Source organism: Macrobrachium nipponense, chromosome 25, assembly GCF_015104395.2.
Source record: "Macrobrachium nipponense isolate FS-2020 chromosome 25, ASM1510439v2, whole genome shotgun sequence".
Classification (NCBI taxonomy): Eukaryota; Metazoa; Arthropoda; class Malacostraca; order Decapoda; family Palaemonidae; genus Macrobrachium; species Macrobrachium nipponense.
The window spans coordinates 70,026,951-70,047,667 of NC_087214.1; the positions used below are offsets into that span (position 1 = coordinate 70,026,951).

Here is a 20,717-nt window from a genome sequence, read left to right on the forward strand (position 1 = left end):
AGAAACTGAAAGTCGAAATAACACTCATGTTAAAGATATTCCGAAGTTGTTTAAGACAATTTCGATATTAGAAGTTGCTTTATGAAATATATACAACATGCAAACTTAAAATAATCCTTAAATTAACTATTATTCACTGAGAATACTTTCTAGATTCTAGATACTATACGACATCTATGACGAGTCGTCGGGAATCAGCTGATTTCTGTAAACAAAAGAGGTCGACTCCTATATCAGCTGTTTGACCGATGTATATATAATGTTGATTTATTACCGAAAGCTTGACTCGCCTTCGAGATATCCATGAGTTACGGCAACAGGTGAGTAAATGGCGTTATATTAAATTATAATATTAAAGAGAAATTGTGAGGAATTGCTCAAAAAAGATTAAAATAAGTCAGGCCACTTGGGTAGTGACCTACCGTACGTTATTTTGTGTGCAACTTATGACATTTTAATATAATATTCCTTTAGTCTCTTAATAGATTCTTAGATTATTACCTAATATGAAAGTATAATATCTTCTCTATAAATTGAGATAGAGGTAGACCTGTATGCATAAGTAGTCTACCTATAAATTTATTCCATTAGGTATGTGAAAGCCTAACCTTGTTTCACCCCTGCCGAAATTGGGGGGGGGTCATAATGTTCTACATGACCCAAAGAAATTGTATTTTAAACTATTTTATCATATGTTGGACATAAATAAAACCTATGTATAAATACGTACTTATGTGAATTGAGCGTTAGGCCATTGCTTGTTTCATTTGCAGATGACCTAACCAACCCTACGATATGATGAACTATGGTAAGGACCTGATAACCTAGGTTAGGTTAGACTAGGTGTGGTTGATTAGGTCATTTGCGAACGAAATGAATCTCGGAAACATTCAAAGCACATTAAAGGATATAAAAATTATATTTTCAAGTTTAGATTGCAGTATATAGCTTAATGCTTGGAATAATATTTTACCAGGTAACTTTGCTTTTTGTAATCCTTTTTCTCTTTTATATAGATTTATGCTATGTAATCCTGACATTATCGATAAAGCTCGTGATATTTCATATGAGGCAGGTTACTCATAAGTGTCAGTGGCATTCAGCTACGTAAGTGCGGAATGTTTAAAAAGGAAACGGATACATGAAACCTCCCACAAAAGCCACGCCTTTTATTGTAGCCTTAAGGTACGAGTTCCCTTTTGCATACAGTCTGGTGGAAATAATATAAAGGTTTTATGAGTCATATACCCCTCATTTAGGCAGGTTTAATGTGCTCTTCCGAGCATTTACTTGTTCCTGTTGTCTTGCCCATTTTCATGTTTTTTTTATTATGTTACTAACACACTGTATCTTGTATTCACAGGGCAGTAGCGCATAGTGGCAGTAGCAAGTTGGGAAAGGTGCCACTTTGTTCTCTGGCTGAGCTGAAACTTAGATTTTTGTGCCCTAGTGATTTGCCCGAGGTAAGTCATATTTTCTGTTGTTTGGTTGTTAATTATGTATATCTGGTAGCTTCCATCCACAATAACTCAGTTTAGGTAATGATTTCAGAATACTTCTTTGTAGTACTTGTTTGGAATTGATTGTTCTATCAGTAATGGTGATTTAGTCCAGTTCCATGACTGAACATATGTCGCATGCCTTCATAATGAAAAAAGTTGTAGATAAATATAAGCAACAAAATTAATATATTCAGTTTTTACATGTTTTGGACTAGGTGTATGGATACGTTATAGTTTCTGTTAGGGTTGAATCTATGCTTAAGTTTGTGACTGCGTGATATCCGATAATCTTGGATTATCTCTTTGATTTTCACCCTTTTAACAATTAACCTTCTGGTATTCTTGATCTTTTTGTTTGCCTGATAACTTTCTTTCCAACTGTATTTCATTGGTTCCTTGACAAAAGCGCTTGGGATTCTTTCTATCATTTTCCTGTGGTATTCACTTATTTCATTCCATGTTTTGAAAATTATGGCAAGAAAGTATTTTAGTTAGTAGAATGTCTATTTTACATAGCATTTTTGTTGTGTTTCTTTTACAGTGTTTTCTTTTTAACACCCATTTATAAGTTATCATCATCATTTCATAGTGCAAGAGCTTTTTAGGTGATCTCATAACCACTTTTGCCAACTGTATTTTCTTCATATATGAAGAAGAGAGTAACTGTCTGTTGTTAGCACCCATCATCATCAGAAACTTTATTACATCAGCTTTTCCATCTGTGGGGTCAGACTTGAAATGAATTCTCTCAGTTCTCCTCTCTCCTCTGTGGTTTCTACCGGAACTCCTATCAGGTCTAGGTCTTCATCTGCAAACTTTTTTTCTGGATTTCCATATTTAGGCTGCTTCTTTTCTTACCTATTGTTCCTTCACGCTTCTCTTCCCATATCCAAACCATTTAAGTTTTTTCAAGCGCTCAGTCTGTTTTTCAGCCCTAGGACACCACAACTTATTGCCACTTAACTCTTTCGTATCCGCTTAGTTTTGAGCACTGTGTCCTCAGATATCCGAGGTGTCTGGGAGCGCTCGACAGTGCGAAAAAATTATTATTTTGAAAATTCAGAAATATAAATTTTATGCCAACAACGTTCATTTTGCTGTCCTTTTTATCTAGATGTTAGTATTTTATGGTGGAATAGTCAGAATAAGAGTCCCAGCCCTCTAAATACGGAAAAATGTGAGTTATTTAAAAAAAAAAAAATCTTTACTTTTTTTTATATTTTTGTTCCTAACCCAAAAACTATGAAAGTCAGACAAATTAATTATTTTTTAAGAGAAAGCCACTAAAATTCCCTAAATATTGACATATAAATCAATGGAAAACGAATAAGTCTAGCTGGTGAAAAAATTGATAGAAAAGAGGATAAGAAACATAGCGCTCTGCCTGGCGCATAGTGAGAATTATCGCTAGAAAAAAGTTTTTTTTGAAGAGCCCTATCTCGGTTATTTTTCATTGAAATTCCTTTGTCAATATACGAAAATATAGAGGAAACGTTGAAAAATAAAAGGGAAGGTCAAGAAAAATGGCTTTGGATATGGCAACAGTTTCATTTTGACGTTATAAATTGATCGAAATGAAAAAAAAATTTATCGTTGTCAACATTTATTGCTAGAATAACAATTTTTTGAAGAGCCCTATCTCGGTTATTGTTCATAGAAATTACTTTGTAAATATACGAAAATGTAGAGGAAAAGTTGAAGAATAATGAGAGAGTTAAGAAAAATGGCTTTGGGGTCACTGATAGGGATGTGTAGGTGCGATCAGCTGATTTCTTTGTGAGAATTTTACTACGCTAGGAATTTGAGCATGTGCAGTACAGAAACTACATTGCTGGCGTATTGATACCCGAGATACACGGTCCAAGGTATGATCTAGCCTATGGAAATCGCTACTTGTCCGAAAATATAAAGAAAATGCCCCTACCACACGTACGAAAAATTTCGGTAAATTTTACGTACCGCTATATCAGTTGGATAGATAGGGGATAGAGTATTTTTACGTACTATTACGTCAGTTGGACATGAAAGGGTTAATTATTTGTAATGCTTTCTTACTCCTGTACTCTGACATGAAATCTTGTTAAATGATACTTCCCACATGGAAGCATCATTCAACAGGCAACAGACATAACTAGCATTAGCCACTGTGGTAATCTTATTGGCATTTCACACCCAAGTCTCAGAACTTTGAATTAAGAAAGCTGTTAGTGTATATGTAGTATATGCCATGAAATATTGAAACTTAGATAATCTTTCTATATTATAGCTCTGCTACTTTTTCAGGTGAAAGCTTTGTGCCGTCAGTGGTTCCCTATCGAGTATCCTGATGTTTGGTATGAAGACATTACAACCAATCCAAGATTTTATGCCCTTGCTGCAACATATCATACCCAGATCATTGGGTTGCTGGTGGCTGAAACAAAGCCACTGTCTAAGATGAACAAGGAGGTAAATATGCTTCATGTACTAGCTTGTACAGTATTTTAATAGTTTACTTGCATATTTATCTATTTAGTATTTATTAATATTTTCAGTTGTCCAGTTGATCACATAAGATTTTTCATTCAAATTCAGTTTTCATTTTTATTTTAGTGTTCACAGGGTAACCCTGTAGGTGGCTGGCTGGTGCCATAAGTGTTTCTCACTTAATGCACTGAAGGCCTTACTAAAGGTTGTTTTCAACATCACTTTAGTCTGTAGCTGCACCCATTCTTTAGCTTGTTACTTTTCCTCCGTTCCCACTTTTTATCTTCCATCATAAATCAATAAAATCATAAAAAATCTTCATTGCTCTATTATGTTCGTCATCGACAAAATCTTTAAACCCCACAGGACCAAGATATCTTACCCCCAACTCTGAGCGGCCACACACAGATTGGTTACATCCTGACGTTAGGAGTAACTGACTCTCACAGAGGCCACGGGATTGCGTCTCTTCTCCTGGATAATTATCTGGCTCAGCTAACTGCCCACGAATCACCAAAAGTACAAGCTGTTCTGCTGCACGTTCTGACCACCAACCAGCAGGCTATTAATTTCTATCAACGGCGTAACTTTGTGTGAGTTTTGGGTATCTGTTTTACAGATGGCTATGGTTGTTATTAATGCTAGTGAAATACAGGGTTGTTTTTGAAACTTGTGAATATTTTCATGTTTACTGTTTTGGTAAAAGCTTTTTTGAGGAGTTGAAAGATGCTCTGTTTGGCTTGTTTAAGAAGATTTCTTGATTTTTCAGTCACAAAATACTCTCTAGATAATGATTACATTTTATAACAGATACCCTTTACAGGGATGCTGTATAAATGATGAATGTACCCTGCATGATATTCTTCCATATCTACATTGGCCGATAAGAAGAATATGAGAATATTTTACTGACATAATTCCTTTTTTCTTCTTTCAGACGCCACACCTTTTTACCGTACTATTACAACATAAAAGGGAAACCAAAGGATGGGTTTTCTTACGTGCGTTATGTGAATGGGGGACATCCACCTTGGACGTTATTATATCCTTTTATCGAAGCAAAGTTCATCATTGGTTTTTATAGTTTTAAGTTTTCGGCAAAAGAAAACTATTGAGATGGCTTTGTCCATCCGTCTGCACTTACTCTGTCCACACTTTTTCTCTCTGCCCTCAGATCTTAAAAACTACTGAGGCTAGAGGGCTGGAGATTGGTATGTTGATCATTCACTTTTCAATAGTCAAACATACCAAATTGCAGCCCCCTAGGCACAGTAGTTTTTATTTTATTAAAGGTTAAAGTTAGCCATAATTGTGTGTCTGGCACGGCTGGGTGAGAGTTTCTTGGGCTGCAGCTCCTACAGCATTATACCGAGACCACCGAAAGGTAGATCTATTTACGGTGGCCTTGATTGTACACTGTACAGGAAAGTCGATTGCACCGAAGAAACTTTGCCACATTTTTTTACTTTTTAACGTTGTCACAGAGTGAACAAACATGACTGCTTGTGCACACCGTATTCTGTGGAATCTTGCATTTCAAGTCAGTGGCCCCCTTGGTGAGCTTGGTCCATATGAATAGGTTTTCATCATCTGAACAATAGTAATAATAATAATCATAATGATTTTATTATATAATCTCTCATTCTAGTTACAGAGATATGCAGTTCTACAAAACAGTCTTGTATTCTTTCCTTAATGACAAACACAGATTATGTCCAACACTGGTTTAGTGCAATATCTGTGATGGAAGTTTGCTGGTGGCCTATGCGAATCGTTTCCAAGTTCTGGGGCCTCATTGCCAGGTCTGCAACGGCTGTCGTGACCCATCGTCTCTCCTAGCACAAGGTAAGGGAGATTAAGTGAATTCTTGATGTAATCACTGACTTATGTGATACAGTATGTCCTCGACTTATGGCAGGGGATCCATTCCAGCACCGAGCCATAGGTTGATTTAACATTACTCATGGTGCTATAACTCGAGTTATGGCACCTTATCTTGATGTTGCATCAAGTTACAGTGCCGTAAGCACCGTTAACTTGATGCCTATTCTTGCCATTAGCACCGTTAATGGTGCTTATAGCTCTGTAACTTGATGCAACATCAAGTTATAGTGCTGAAAAAGTACCATAAGATTCAAATCACCGTAAGTCAAGGACACACTATACATGTGACTGTTTCTGTATTTATTTTATTTAGAATTTTTCGTATTATTCGTCTTTGTTATATGGAATACAGTGGACCCCCCGTATTCACATCCTCCAGATTCGCGGACTCACGCATTCGCGGATTTCTCTCTGGAACATTTCCCCCATTATTTGTGAAAAAATCACCTATTCGCTGTATTTTTCTATGAGAAATATCCACAAATTCCTGTTATGATTTATCAATTTCATCATAAAATGCACTTTTTGTGATAAATCTATTAAAAAAAGTCGTTATAAATATTTTTAGTGGGTTTTCCTTGAGTTTTAACTAACAAAATAGGAGGTTTTAAGCATTTTTATAGGAGTTCCAATTTTTGCAGTCCCCAGGTTATGACTGGTTCAGCTTATGACGTTCTGAGGTTAAGGCGCTTTTCAATTATATTCATCAGAAATTATTTCCAGGGTTATGACCCCTACAACGTTCATCTGGCACAAGAAATATGACACCAAAAATGCAAAATAATCAATATTTGAAGGTTTTTTGGCATGAAAAACCCAATAAGAATACAGTTTACATAGTTTTCAATGCACCCAAAGCATTAAAAGTAAGGTTTTCTTAGGATTTTTGATGATGTTCTTTTTTACGACGATTTTCGGCTTACGACATGTCTCAAAGAACGGAACCCCCATCGTAACCCAGGGACTGCCTGTATTTGCAGGTTCTAACTATTCGCGGAGGGGTCTGGTATGCATCCCTCGCAAATACGGGGGTTGGGGACACTGTATTGTCATTAGAAGTTAGGGAAACTATTGAAATTAATAGTACAGTGGAACCTCTTCATATAAAAGTCCCTACTTACGAAAAATCCAGGTTACGAAAGCAAAGATGAAGATTTTTTTGCTTCTGTGTATGAAAATAATTCAGGTTGCGAAAGGGTGTATGTACTGTAAACCGAAATTCGCCTGGGCTGCCGAGAACAATTTTAAAACTGGCGCGCCGCCAACTAAGTAGACTCACTACCATCCTCCCGCTCTCCCATTGGTTCCTGATACTAGTCACCGCTGTAAGATCCTGCTCTCCTATTGGTCAGCATCTGTCCCATCATGCACCTACGTAAAGGCGTCCCTCGACCATTTTGTCGCATCAGTGTTATCGTACACACCTGGAATTCGTTCGTTCACGTAGATTTCGTTTGTTAACGTAAATTCGTGTTAGTGATTTCGCTTTCTTTGTATATTGTAAGTTACTTTATCGGGTTGTGTGTGAACTTAATTACTTACGTTATTAGCGGTGGGTCCCAAGCATGTTGCTGAAGTTCACGGAAAGAAGAGGATGCTTTCTATGGAGACGAAGATGGAGATAATTAAAAAGTATGAAGCTGGCATGTGGTTGAGTGTGATCACTAAGGAATACGGCCGAAATCTGTCGACAATAGGCACCATCCTTAAGTAGAAGGAAGCCATCAAAGCAGCTACACCTTCCAAGGGCGTGACTATTTTGTCCAACAAGAGGAGCCACGTGCATGATGAGATGGAGAGGCTGCTTCTTGTATGGATAAAAGACAAAGAAATCCCTGGCGATACGATAACCGAGACGGCAATCTGCCACAAGGCCAGCGCTATTTTCGGTGATCTGAGTGCCCAGGCCGAAGACGACGCAGGAGAAGGGACATCGAAGGCAACCCCGGACTTCAAGGCTTCTCGGGGTTGGTTTGATAAATTTCGTAAACAGATTGGCATCCATTCGGTGGTGCGGCATGGGGAGGCTGCCTACTCAGACACGAAAGTGGCTGAAGCCTTTGTCAAGAAGTTTGACGAGATGACAATCAAAGAAGGCTGCAGTCCTCAGCAAGTCTTCAACTGTGACGAGACTGGCCTTTTTTTAGAAAAAATGCCTCGTCGGACGTACCTCACGGAGGAAGAAAAGAAGCTACCCGGGCATAAGCCTATGAAAGACAGGCTTACTCTTGCACTTTGTTCTAACGCCAGTGGGGATTTTAAGGTGAAGCCCCTACTTGTGTATCATTCCAAGACTCCTCGAGCCTTCAAGGCCCCACAAAGTGCTAAAGGAGAAGCTTCTGGTGATGTGGAGGGCTAATTTGAAAGCCTGGGTAACGAGACTTTTGTTCACTGAGTGGGTGAATCTGTTGTTTTGGCCCAACATTTAAGAAATTCTTGGAAGAGAAGCTCCTCCCTCTGAAATGTCTGTTGTTGTTGGACAATGCCCCTGCTCACCCCCCTGGCCTTGAGGAAGATATCCTAGCTGACTATTCTTTCATCAAGGTTCTTTATCTTCTGCCTAACACCACCCCTCTCCTCCAGCCCATGGACCAGCAAGTGATATCAAACTTCAGGAAGCTGTATACAAGACATCTTTTCAAGAGATGTTTCGACATCATCGATACCGCAAACCTCACCTTGCGTGAATTTTGGAAGGAGCATTTCGATATTGTCATATGCATCTGACTCATCGATCAAGCTTGGCAGGAGGTTTCGAGGTGAACCTTGAATTCTTCGTGGAGGAAACTCTGGCCTGATGCCGTATCCGCCCGAGACTTCAAGGGATTCAACATGGGCGAAGCTGATGCAGATTCAGAAACAGTTGACAATCCTGAAACTGTTTTGCAACCAGATCTTGACGAGATCGTTGCACTCTGCAAGTCATGGGGCTGGTCGTCGACAAGGACAACATCAATGACCTTCTTAAGGAGCACCAAGAGGAGTTTATGACGGACGACCTGAAGGAGTTGGAGGCCATGCAACATAACATCGTTCAAGAAGAGTTCTCTAGCAGCGGCGAGGGGGAGGAGGACGACCCTATGACAACGGCAGAAATTAAGGATGTTCTAGCTGCTTTTCATAAAGTTCAAACATTTGTGGAAAAGAGACACCCTGAAAAGGCTTACACAGGTCATATGCTTGCGCAGTTCGATGACATTTGTCTGAGTCGTTTCAGGAACATTTTGAAAAGCAGGCAGAAGCAATCTTCCTTGGATAGTTATTTTTTAAAGAGGCCTTTAGTTGTAAGGTCCAAATGATACAAAAAAACAGAAAATTGGAAGTGGTGAACAAATTGAAATTTGTTCAAAAACATAAAGTAAAAAAGTTTTAAAAAAATGTTAAAATCAGATAAAGTTTTTTGTAAAGTTAAGTGTTAACGTTTTCTGCCGTTTGTTAATGTGTTTCGCAAAGTTTAATGTTAATGTTTTCAGCCATTTTTTAATGTGTTTCATAAAGGTGAGTGTTCATGTTTTATGCCATTTGTCCTCCTCCTCTGTCGCAACTTTCGGACATTGCCTCACTCAAAAGGTAAGGTTCCACATTTTACTACATATGTACGTATACATGTACGTGCAGTATTTCTTGTACCCTGTACACTAATACACTTTATTTACAGGTCAGTCACAGTTGCGTTAGGTATCGAATGGTCCAAATTGTTGTATTTCATTGTTTATTGGTCGATTTAGCTTTATTATAAAGTTTACTGTGGTGTTTTTGTAGGGTTTGGAACGAATTAGGCACTTTACATGTAAAACGTAGTTCAAGATACGAAAAAATCAGGTTACGAAGACCGCTTCGGAACGGATTAATTTCGTAACCTGGGGCACTACTGTATTTAAGGGTGCGGTGAATAGTTAGTATGTATCAATAAGAATTCCTATATTACATTTATCATACATTAATTAGTTATGACTTACAAAAGCAGGCTAAAGCAGTTCAATAAATCATGAATATGGTGTTGCTTGAAAGGTGTGAAAGTTTCTATTGAATGCATTTTATCAACAATTGGCCTGCCACAATGAAGCAATTGCAGACTTGTGTCTCATAAGGTAGACCTATGAATGTTTGTATGTTGAGAAAGATATTCTTCAAGTTCCTTTTGACCTTTGCTTTTTAAGACTTGTGTGATTTCTGCATTTCTTCTATAATTATTTTCCAAATCCTGATTGTTTGGTATAAATTCGGTTATGGTAATAATACTATGAGGTATTTCCAAGTGGTTTTGATCATGGAACAGCCTCCCTGAGGATGATGTGCAATTTAATCATCAAAAGTTTAAGCAAAGATGAATTGCATTAGGGTTCATTTTCTGAATTATTACAATAATAATAATCATCAGGAAGAAACTTTTTGAAGTGCAGTAGGATACTAGATATGTGAGATAAGTATAGAACTGAAACATCATGATTATTTGAAGTCTTTTGACATTTCAGCTGATGGTTGTGAACGATTATGGTGTGCTTCCAGCTTGGACTTAGGTAAAATTGCCGTTAACACAAGCGCGTTGTGTTCACTTAGAAGGTAATGTATCAGGGAGTGTCTTGAGGAACTTGCTTCCTCCAGGAAAATAACACCTTCAGGTATAATTAAGCATTAAAAGACAAAATACACTTGGATTTTTCGTCGCTCGGCAACAGCCAGCCTCGTCTTTCGTTGTTGTAAGCACATACGTTTCACAATGTTGTTCATTTACCCATCTCTGATTATGCCTGTTCATTTTTATGTACGTGATTTGCATTTTGTAGCATCTTTCCCTTTGATACAGAACCTAGGGCTCATGCTGGTGGCTCCATAATGTTTCCAGTGTGAATAGGACAGTTTTGGATTTCTCTTCCCTGTCTTTGACAATTTCTCATATATTTTTGTATTTATTGAGTATATTTCAGAAGGCAACTTGGTGCATGACAAATGAATTCTAGTCTTGATTTATTTTTAAATTTCCTAGAGGTTATATAGATGTGAGAGTGGATGGAGAATGTCGTCTATAATTGTGGCACTCTTGGTCTTGGCTGGCCCACAGTTGCCTGTTTACCGTTCGGCCAAAGAAGAGCTGAGCAGATGATGAATGTTCATAGTTTACAGTGCAGTGAAGTTTGAGAGATCTCCCTTGTTGTGGTTAGCTTAGCAAAGGCAGCCTGTTCATTTTCCTCTATTATAGATGCTTTAGTTGAAATGTTGATACGTACTAAATTTGTTGTTTTTCAGATGTGTATAATTATATAAACTGTAAATGTAAATAATAGTATTAATTGGTGTTGTAAATATATATATATTATATATATATATATATATATATATATATATATATATATATATATATATATATATATATGTGATATAGTTATATATTTCTTTTTTCTCAAGAAACCCACAGCCACTTAGAATTTAGGGTTTTCCGTGTGTTACCAGAAATGGGTCAGTAAAGGAAACTACTATTTAGAGTGCTGTAAATGCTGAAATACAATTACCAATGATATATATGCAAGGTTTTTAAAACAAGGATATTACAGTTTACACATTTTTAATGTATTCCTGTTGATTTCATGAGTGTTTTTCCAGTGGGGTACCTTAAAACTGGTCTATTTCTCTGTTTGTTTTGTGCCAATCATGCACCTCATTTTCAATTTTTTGTGGCCCCATTTTTAGGGTGTGTAAAAGACCCTTCCTTTTCTTTGTGTGGTCCAGAAATGGGCCTGTTTCCCCCCTTTTTCAGGGGTTGGAGGCAAGACATGGCAAGCTATGCAAAACAGAAGTTGGGATGTTGAAACATCCTTTGATGAGATGAAGAGACACTGCTGCCATTTTCAAAACGACCTCCTTTCCCCAAAACATACTCTTGAGTTTTCCTTAGATACAAATTGAAGTGTTTTTTATAGACTGTCAATATATATACAGTATGTTGAATTGCCCATTGAATAGGACAGGCTGGATTTAGAGCCCAGATAGAGACATGTTAGGGACCTATGGACACAAAGGGTTGCAGGTGAAAATGATGAAATGAGTGAAAATAAAAGAACAAGAGTTGAGAGGTAGCAAAGAATGTTACGAACATCTCACTGGCAGTCCCTATATGGTTGAGAAATGGCATCCTAAAGTTCAGTTGAAACTTCCCATCTCCAGCTTACAAATGGGGCATCCAATTGGAAATTGTATTGCACGAATGATGAATTACCTAGAACACAAGCATAAATCATTCTGATTTGGTAGGCTTAAATACCTCTTCATTGACAGAAAGATGAGCCATTTTTCATGTTCAAGTCAAATGGCTACAGTTTTCTCTTGAGACATGGCAATGAGTTAAAGATTTGAAAAAAAAGCAAGTTATGTATTGCATGACCCTTGAATGCAAGGATGTACGTTCTTAAAGCTCTGTGAGACATATGAATACTGTGACTGGTATTCTCTGGTCTTATTGTATATGAGTAGCTTCCTGAATCAGTTTTGTTTCAAATATTAATCTAAACCAGTAGTAATACCATAAAATTTGCATTTGTATTGCATTTACTTATACAGTTGAAGTGATATAGTAGATAGAAAGTTTATTTGATAAATAACTTGTGCCGTTTGTACCTTAAAGCACAAAAAAGTGTGAAGTCTTCAGTGTACATGTTAAGTGTGAGTCAGACTGTTGCATATGTGGATTATTTTGAATATTTGCTTGAAAGTGAAAATCATGGTGTAAGTGAACTGGAAATCTTTCATTAACCTAATGCAGTATGAGGAGATACTAACTTCCCTTTTTCTGATCTACACGAGTACATAATTAACGTGAATGATTTGAAGTGCATGGACTGAAATCATTTGTTACTGGACTGACGCACTCAGTCTTGGAGGAAAAGGGGTCAGTTTGAAATTGGTACTTGTTAATTAGTTGTTAAGTCAAATTAGAAACCCTAATGTATATGCAGTATCTAATTATTAACTTTATTTTATTTGTATATTTATATTGTACAAACATCCTACACTTGATATGAAAACCGAATGTCTGTTAGCCAAGAGTCGAGTCATTCAGCAGATGAAAGAATTCTCGTTTTAATCTCTAAAGTGGCTTCCATCACCAGGGGAAGCTATTTTACAGTAGCACAAACTGTTTGCCATTGGGTTTCTTGTACTCTTTTCTATAATCTTGCGTCTTCATATTCTCACTTCTAGAAGATCAGAAGGACCATTTTTGTTGTTCCTTAAAGTGGTAGAATGTGCAGTAACTACAAAGAGCCTGTAGATGATACGCCATCCATGGAGAGGGGGGATTAGTGATTATTAAAAAAGATATTGCAAAATGCAATGCACTGAATCTAGTGATGTCTCTCTTAAGGACAAAACCATTTCATTATAGTGTAACTGATGGAAATTATTTGATTTTTTGGCTGGGCTCTAATTCATTGCACGAGATGATTGGATGCTAGACTGTCCATCACCTAGGAGGTCAGAGTTTCCAACATTTAGAAAGCTTACAGTCTTAAAACAGTGATACCTTTTGTCAACTCATCAGGGACATGACTTGTTAGATTCCTCATTGGTTAGAGTGACTCCTCCCAGCTCCAATAATAAGTTTTATCAATATTTTCTTGAATCTTTTTGTTTTTTGTCAAGTCAGGGTGATTACTGTAGTTACGAGTAGCTAACTTTGTCTGTCTGAGGCTTTGTTTTTCATCCAGCAAGTGACTCGACTCCATGCTAACATGTGCCATATTTGATATTACAGCTGCAGAAAACCATAGGATTTTACACTTGTAATGTGACTGTCATCCTGTTTTTGCAAAGTGGGTTGTACTGTAACATTCCCATAGGACTAAATGATACACTCAGTGTGTTTGCTTTCCAAAAGCTAGTTGAGTGTCTTCTGTGCCATTATTTCTACTTAACTGTTTGTAGCAAACAGGTATACGTACTTTGTTGCTAATTGCAAGTCTGGTCTTAGAATTCAGCTAATGGTTTTCAGGATAGGAATAAGAAATGCTTGTTAAGGAATTCAGTTATGTGAAGAATAATCTGTTATAAAAAAGAGTGTAATACTATGTAAAGAAATATAGACTTTCGAACACCCTCATCATTGAGGACGTCTACACTGATGAGGAGATGGTGTTTGAAAGTCTATGTTTCTTTATGTTGTAGTAATATACTTTAATATATAAATGTAGATTTTTTATAACAAGAGATGCTTGTTACGAAATGAAAGCTTCATAGAGCCTAGCTCAGCGATACGCAAGTCCTCTCAAACAAAATATGATATCTTGGTGCAGTTAATTAAATTCAGCAATAAAGCATGCTATATACTGAATTGTATATGTACCACAGTTAGCAATAGGTTTCAGTACGAAATGTATACAAAAAATAAGGTGCTTTTCTTACTGGGAAGTGACAAATGCTAAGTTCCCTTGAAATGTAACTCACATTTTCTTTGTGCAAGTGGCCATTAAGATATGTCACATTACTACCGTTGGTTTAGGTTTCCATTTACTGTATTCTTATTCTGCATTATGTATTACTCTTTGAAAAGTATGACCCCATGCAGTCGTATGAAAATGATTTTTTATCCTTGTGTATGGTTGTGCAATTTTTATAATTCATTTTGGCAAATGTCTTTTGAAAAGGGAGGTTATATGCAGGTTTTATATAGTATATAATGTATAACTGAATCACGAAAGTTTGGAACGTGATAAATCCATAAATAAAGGTATATGCCACAAAGGAAAAATAAACAGAGTTTCTGCCTCTGTTGTTTATTTTTCCTTCGTGGCTTATACCTTTATTTATAGTATATAATATACTTACTATGTAGAAAAATGATAGCTAAATGGAAAATTAAGGAAATGGTGTCAATAATTTTTCTAGGGTAATTTGAAGATAAGAAAAATGATAAAAACATTACTGTAATGAGAACAAAAACTTATAAGTACTTAAATATATAACCTACACACAGGGCTTGTACACTTGGACTTTGGACCAGGTTGTAGTTTAAAATACTACTCTTTGAAGCAGACACACCCAACACAATATAACTGTGACCTGGTCCAAAGTTCAGGTGCATATGCATCATCATGTGTGGCTTATTTGTCTTGGCACTTATAAATTTATGTTCCTGATAGTGATAGTATCATCTTTTGATTACCTTCAGTTTATCTCAGTACAGGCAGTCCCTGCTTATGGGGGTGGGGGGGTGTTCCATTCCTGAGGGTGTGGTGATAAGCGAAAACCACCATTAACTGAAACTCGGTGATTTATGGCGGCCATAAGCACCCCCCTTATGAATACTGGTTATTGGGGCCATAAGCACTCTTATGGCACCAATAACAGGAACTCGCCCATTATGGCAACATCAATTGCTGATTTTATGGCGCCAGACAAGCCCTATAAAACCGGATCGCCGGGGGACTGCCTATAAAATGACTGACCTTTCCCCTCCAATTCTAACTGAGCTATCCTTTCCTTTGCTTGACCTTATAATTTCCACTGATCTGTTCTTTCTCAACTTTACGTTATGCTGTTCGAGGACTGCCGCCGTTAGTAAGTGCGATTAGCACGAAATATTTCAGTACACTTCCATAGGGACCCATTTGTACATTCAGTATGCAATTTTGATGTCGTAGCTATGCTTGTCTTACGTTCTGAGTTAGTCATTGAGAGCAAGGTGCCAAAACTTGGGAAAAGTATGATGGAAACTGTCTCTAAGGAATAGTCTGTCTCTCTTGTTTGAATACCTGACTACCCATCCTTTGATGCTGCGTTGATATTCATCCCGGCTCATGATATCTGTACCTTAACTCTCTGAGGTGGTGGAGGGTATAGTGTTTGCCTTTGTTACACTACATTTATTGACTGTTGGTTTGAATTCTAGATATAGCATTCCTATATTGTTACACTTTAACCCCAAAGATCCAGGCTTCAAAGACCTGGATTTTGTGTAGCTCTAGATGCCTTATTCCATTTGTTCCTACAGGGGTATGAACCTACACTTTCATAAAGGAGTTATCCAGCACATTGCTCACTGTGGCTGTGTATTGGGAGATGCCCAGGCCTCCTTATAAGATTTTGTTTTTTAGTCAGTACATATCCTTAGTTTACAGTTTGCTGGATAACTCCATTTATGAAAGCAGAGGCTCATATACGTAGGAAAAATACAAATTACTTTTTAAATTTTTTAGACATTTTATGCATTATTTTGAAGTATTTATCTTGTTGGGTTTTTTCAGAGTCAGAGTTTTAGTGAACTGCTAGTTTTATTGCAGTGTCTTACTGAACAATTATACAGCTGTAGGTTCCCTACAGCTGTATAATTGTTTTGTAAGTATGCAATAAAATTTTATTTTATTTTAAAAATTCCATTTTTAAACTACTTGGCAGTGATAGGATGACTTGAAATTGAAGCTCTGTTTGTGGGAAATTCAAAGTGTATAGTTCATAGCTTTTTAAAAGAAATCTACTAGATTATTGGAAATATCTGGATAACATCAGATTTTGTAACAAAATCTACATAATTACACACACTGAAGGGCTGTCTGTCTTTGGTTTGTTTCAGTCATGTCTTGGTTGCAAAAACTAACCTTTTCAGTGTCCCAGATTACATATGCATCCATTATGCACTTAAGATGTAAGTCAGTGTTAGATATTTTTATATCATTGTTGCAGAAGAAAATTACATTCAGCTCTCTATATTTGATGGCAGAAAGTCATTCAGCTCGAGAACTTTTAGTATTTTTGTCATAGTTGTTTTTTTCTGAAAAGTACTGTATTCCCAGTTTACGAGGGGGTGACTCTGTTGCCAGCAGCGCACCATAATAAAAAAAATAGTAAACCGGAACATCATAATAATACATAATGGAAATAACAGCACTAACGGCACCTTACAGTGCCATAAAATCGCTTACAGTGCCGTAAAATCAGGTTAATGGTGCCGTGAGCCAAGCACGTAAAGTCGGAACGCTGTAACCTGAGACTGCTGCAACGTGGTGGCTGCCTTGACAAACTGACTACAGTTGGGTGTACTTGGTACAGCCAAGGATATTGTTGGGCTATGTGTAAGTATAGATTAGTATTCATCACCCATATACTACATATATCTTTAATTTCTTGACGAAAGAACAATTCAGCAGTTATGTGAACGATCTTTGTACCTTTTTCATAAAAGTTATCATCTTCATTGAAAAAATATCAATGATAGTTCCTGATAAAGGAGAGAGTATATAACTTTTAAAAGTTACTGCTGTTTGCATTTATGTCATGGGTTTGTGCAGTGTGTCAAGTCTAGTGCCGGATTTTTTGCTTTTTAGGGCAGTGAGATCTTTCCAGTAGATTTTGTCAGAAAGTTGAATGAATAAGAAAAACTGGTTCAGAAAAAGTTTCATAAATTTTATTGTCATCGTCTTTACATTTGCTGTGTCTAGAGTACAATGTGTAGTCTGATAAATGGATTTGAAATGTGGAACTTTTTAGAGGAAGATGAATGTAAATTGAAAGAAGCAGAGATTTTCCTTCCCTTGTTATGCAAAATAACAAAGAAAAGCTCTCTTTTATAAAACAGAATGTATCTATATTTCTTCCCCACATATTATTAGAATAAAATACCTTTTTAGCCCAAAAGGTCAGTCTTCATTGGACTATACAGGCAGTCCCCAGTTTGCGGCAGGGGTTCTGTCTCCTGGCGGCGCTCCATAAGCTGAAAATTGCCGTAACCTGAAACATCACAGTTATAGTGGGAATAAATAGCACTTACAGCACCATTATGGCACCATAAACGCTGTCAGTCCAGGTAACAGTGCCATAAATCCCCTTACAGTGCCAAAAAATTGGGGGTAATGTCACCTTGAGGCAAGCACTGTTAAGTCCAGAACGACGCAACCCGAACCTTACATTACCTGGGGACTGCTTGTATTATTGTGCTAGTAACCAAACACTGTTTGCTCAAATGAAAATAGTACTATATGAATTGAAAATCGCTCCTCTTTCTTTTTAGCAAGTAGCATTACATCATGTTTTTGTTCAGTTTGAAAGATATTAGTGTGAACCATATCAGTTACATGCATCAGCAATTCATGTGTCAATTATTAGCCAAATTTTTTCTCTGTATTGTGAGTCAGTAAGTCTATGAAATGGAGAAAAGTAGTTCATCTCCAAAATGAATTTCTGGGAACTTGTCATTCATCAGAAATGTTGAGTTATATGTTTCAGGAAAACTGTGGAAATCTGCCGGTAATGCAGCCTGTGAATGTGTTGACCCTCTAAAGAATTTTCCACATGAATATATTTATACTTAGAAACCATTGCCTCATGGAGCCATTATGCTTTGATTTGAGGTGTTGACCACATACTGTATCCACATATAGCATTGATCAAGATTCCACAGTGCTAGGTGATTTTGGAGACCCAACGTGTTAGGAGTATATTTATGTCTTGATAATTAGGTTGGCATGTGTTTGGCAAAAGAGATAGAGCCACTATGAAGTATGGAAATGCTCCTGAGATTTCTTGGAAAATGCACATTTTTTGACAGGGGCTTGGTGACACTGACTTAAGAAAGCATTGTCTGTATGAGAAAAAAGTAACAGTGCAGTAGTATATGGCCAGTTCCCCTTGATTGATTTTGTAAGAAGGTCAAATCCAACTTGACAGAGTACAGCTAGTACTTATGATCTCTGTACTGGATGCTAGACTAAACATTTTGTTTAGGGATCCAGTACCTGAATAAGTTCCTGCTCCTGAAGTAGAATTCTCAGTTCATTTTTCAAAGGTAAAATGGATGTTTCTGTGTTATGGTTTTTGTTTGATAAGGTGTGGAGGTGTTGGACCAGAATCGCTGTAACTCATAACTAGTAAAAGTTAGCTAAATGTGTTTGATATGATATCTTAACAGAGTATGGAGTAATGTGATAGTATGAAATATTTTTGTATAGCACATCCAAGGAATCAAAGGATAATGATAAAACACTTGGATTATTCATTACTTTCTCATGTAGGATAATCAGGATTAGCCTGTGACTAGGGTAGACTAAGCTTAAACTGCACAAGATTTAAAGGTGAAAGGAATGAAGTACTTAAGATGTTTACGGGTTTGATATTTTGTAGCTTCGCTCATAGAAGGCGCAGAGGTCAACTGTGGAGGAATGAATGGGGATTAGAGAATGGGTTCACTGCTTACATCTTCCCCTCTTGACCTTTCTTGACCTCAGGGTAGTCTTAAAGGAAGATTGCTCACGAAGGATCCATCTCCAAGGCTCCAGCCAAGACCAATATACATTACATATCAAAGATGTGGTAGAATAATGTCTTTTGAATGGTGAGCAAATTTCATGAGTGTCTCAGTTAGGGGTAGAATATTTTGACAAGGATGCCAGAATGTCCAGGTCACTGTATCACAGGAAAGCAATAGTGTTCCTTTTTTTACTCGTTTAGGAAATGCAGTTATTTTATGAGAAATGAGCACAGTTACTCTATATTCATAGAGGAATTTTGTAGCAGATCTTTTTGTGTTAAAATTTAGAGGGGAAATATGATAGATGAATATTTATATATCTGGCAAGTTTTGATGTGCATAAGGGTAACTGTGGGATTGAAGTGTTGTGAATCTGTAGTGATGATTCTCCTAAGCCGATGGAGGCGCTCAAGAACTTGTCTTGTACTGTGGTCAGTCATTGTGTGAGAAAACAGCGAAAGATGAAGTACCAGTGAGATTGCTAAGGTGCTACGACTTGAGCAGTACCCTTGTCGTCAGAGCTGATAGCTCTTGATGGTGATGAAAAATAGCATTTTTAAATATGGGGGAAGGGGAACTGTAGATATCTTTGTATTTCTTGGACACAGAGTGTGGTAAGTACATTATACATACTTTGATTGTTATTTTTTTTTTTTTATACAACATTGTCTTATTTTGGGTTGATATATATATATATATATATATAGGTATACCATTGTTGTTATAGACTTGTGCATTGTGTGGGTTGTAATCATTTGGCACATAACCCTATCTTTTTTATGGTAAATAGTGTGGAATCAGCAATGTTTTGTTATATGACTTGTCCAGGACTGACTGTAACCATTGTGCAGAAATGGGGTACAGAAAAAAAAAACATTCATAGAGTGAAAGCTTTTGCTCCAGATTATGTATGAGGTTAGAACAAAAAATTTGTGTTGATGGTGTAGGGTCTCTTTCATAACCTTTTGTTGTAGAATCTACTTTAAAGAATATTAGTACTACCGGGATATGGTCAACACTTGGAACTGAAACATATGGCTTTCGAAGACAAAGGAGTGTTTGACATGAACAGGTGTTATGTTTCTCTCTCTCTCTCTCTCTCTCTCTCTCTCTCTCTCTCTCTCTCTCTCTGTGTCAAGGGAGATATGCAATTACCTTTGAAGAGAAGTCTAAGAAGGCCTTTGCCATCTGGTGGTTCATTTTATGTTGTTGTAGAGCTTTTGGTTGCAAACACATTATACAAGAGATGAAAATAAGATTGGAAAACTTACCATAATTATTCACAGGTATTTTTAATGGATACATGTTGTAATAGGCAAACTGCAGATACACACACAAATAAAAAACTTACTTCTTTAAGAAAATATGCACAACAAAGCATAAGTCTGTTTATATTACTGTGCACCTTTGTAATGTATTGTTAAGAGGTGTAAGGTCATAGTATACAGTAATGATGATATTGTGGTTGATGTCTGTATAACAAAAGGTGGATGTTCTACTTTTGAAAAGATGAGGAACATTCCACTATGGCAGACCTCTTTTTGTTATGTGCAAAAAGCTCGCAGCATTTGACTTATTCTATATTGCTGAATATGCCATCAAATGATTAATAAATCCAACTCTATGAATACTAT

At 36.9% G+C, this 20,717-nt stretch overlaps 1 protein-coding gene across 2 annotated transcripts; it reads left to right on the plus strand.

Moving 5' to 3' along the window:
• The first annotated feature begins 170 nt into the window (after window positions 1-170).
• On the plus strand, window positions 171-11,161 carry LOC135199220 (N-alpha-acetyltransferase 60-like). Of its 2 annotated transcripts, XM_064227088.1 has the most exons (8): window positions 177-320; window positions 1,017-1,185; window positions 1,364-1,463; window positions 3,786-3,950; window positions 4,335-4,561; window positions 4,906-5,010; window positions 5,675-5,813; window positions 10,328-11,161. In XM_064227088.1, exons 2-7 carry the CDS (start codon window positions 1,142-1,144, stop codon window positions 5,805-5,807), a joined length of 774 nt encoding a protein of 257 aa, XP_064083158.1. In that variant the 5' UTR covers window positions 177-320; window positions 1,017-1,141; the 3' UTR covers window positions 5,808-5,813; window positions 10,328-11,161. The 2 variants fall into 2 exon arrangements, with proteins under 2 accessions (XP_064083159.1, XP_064083158.1); XM_064227089.1 differs by lacking the exon at window positions 1,017-1,185 and having other exon boundaries at window positions 171-320.
• The last annotated feature ends 9,556 nt before the right edge of the window (window positions 11,162-20,717 follow it).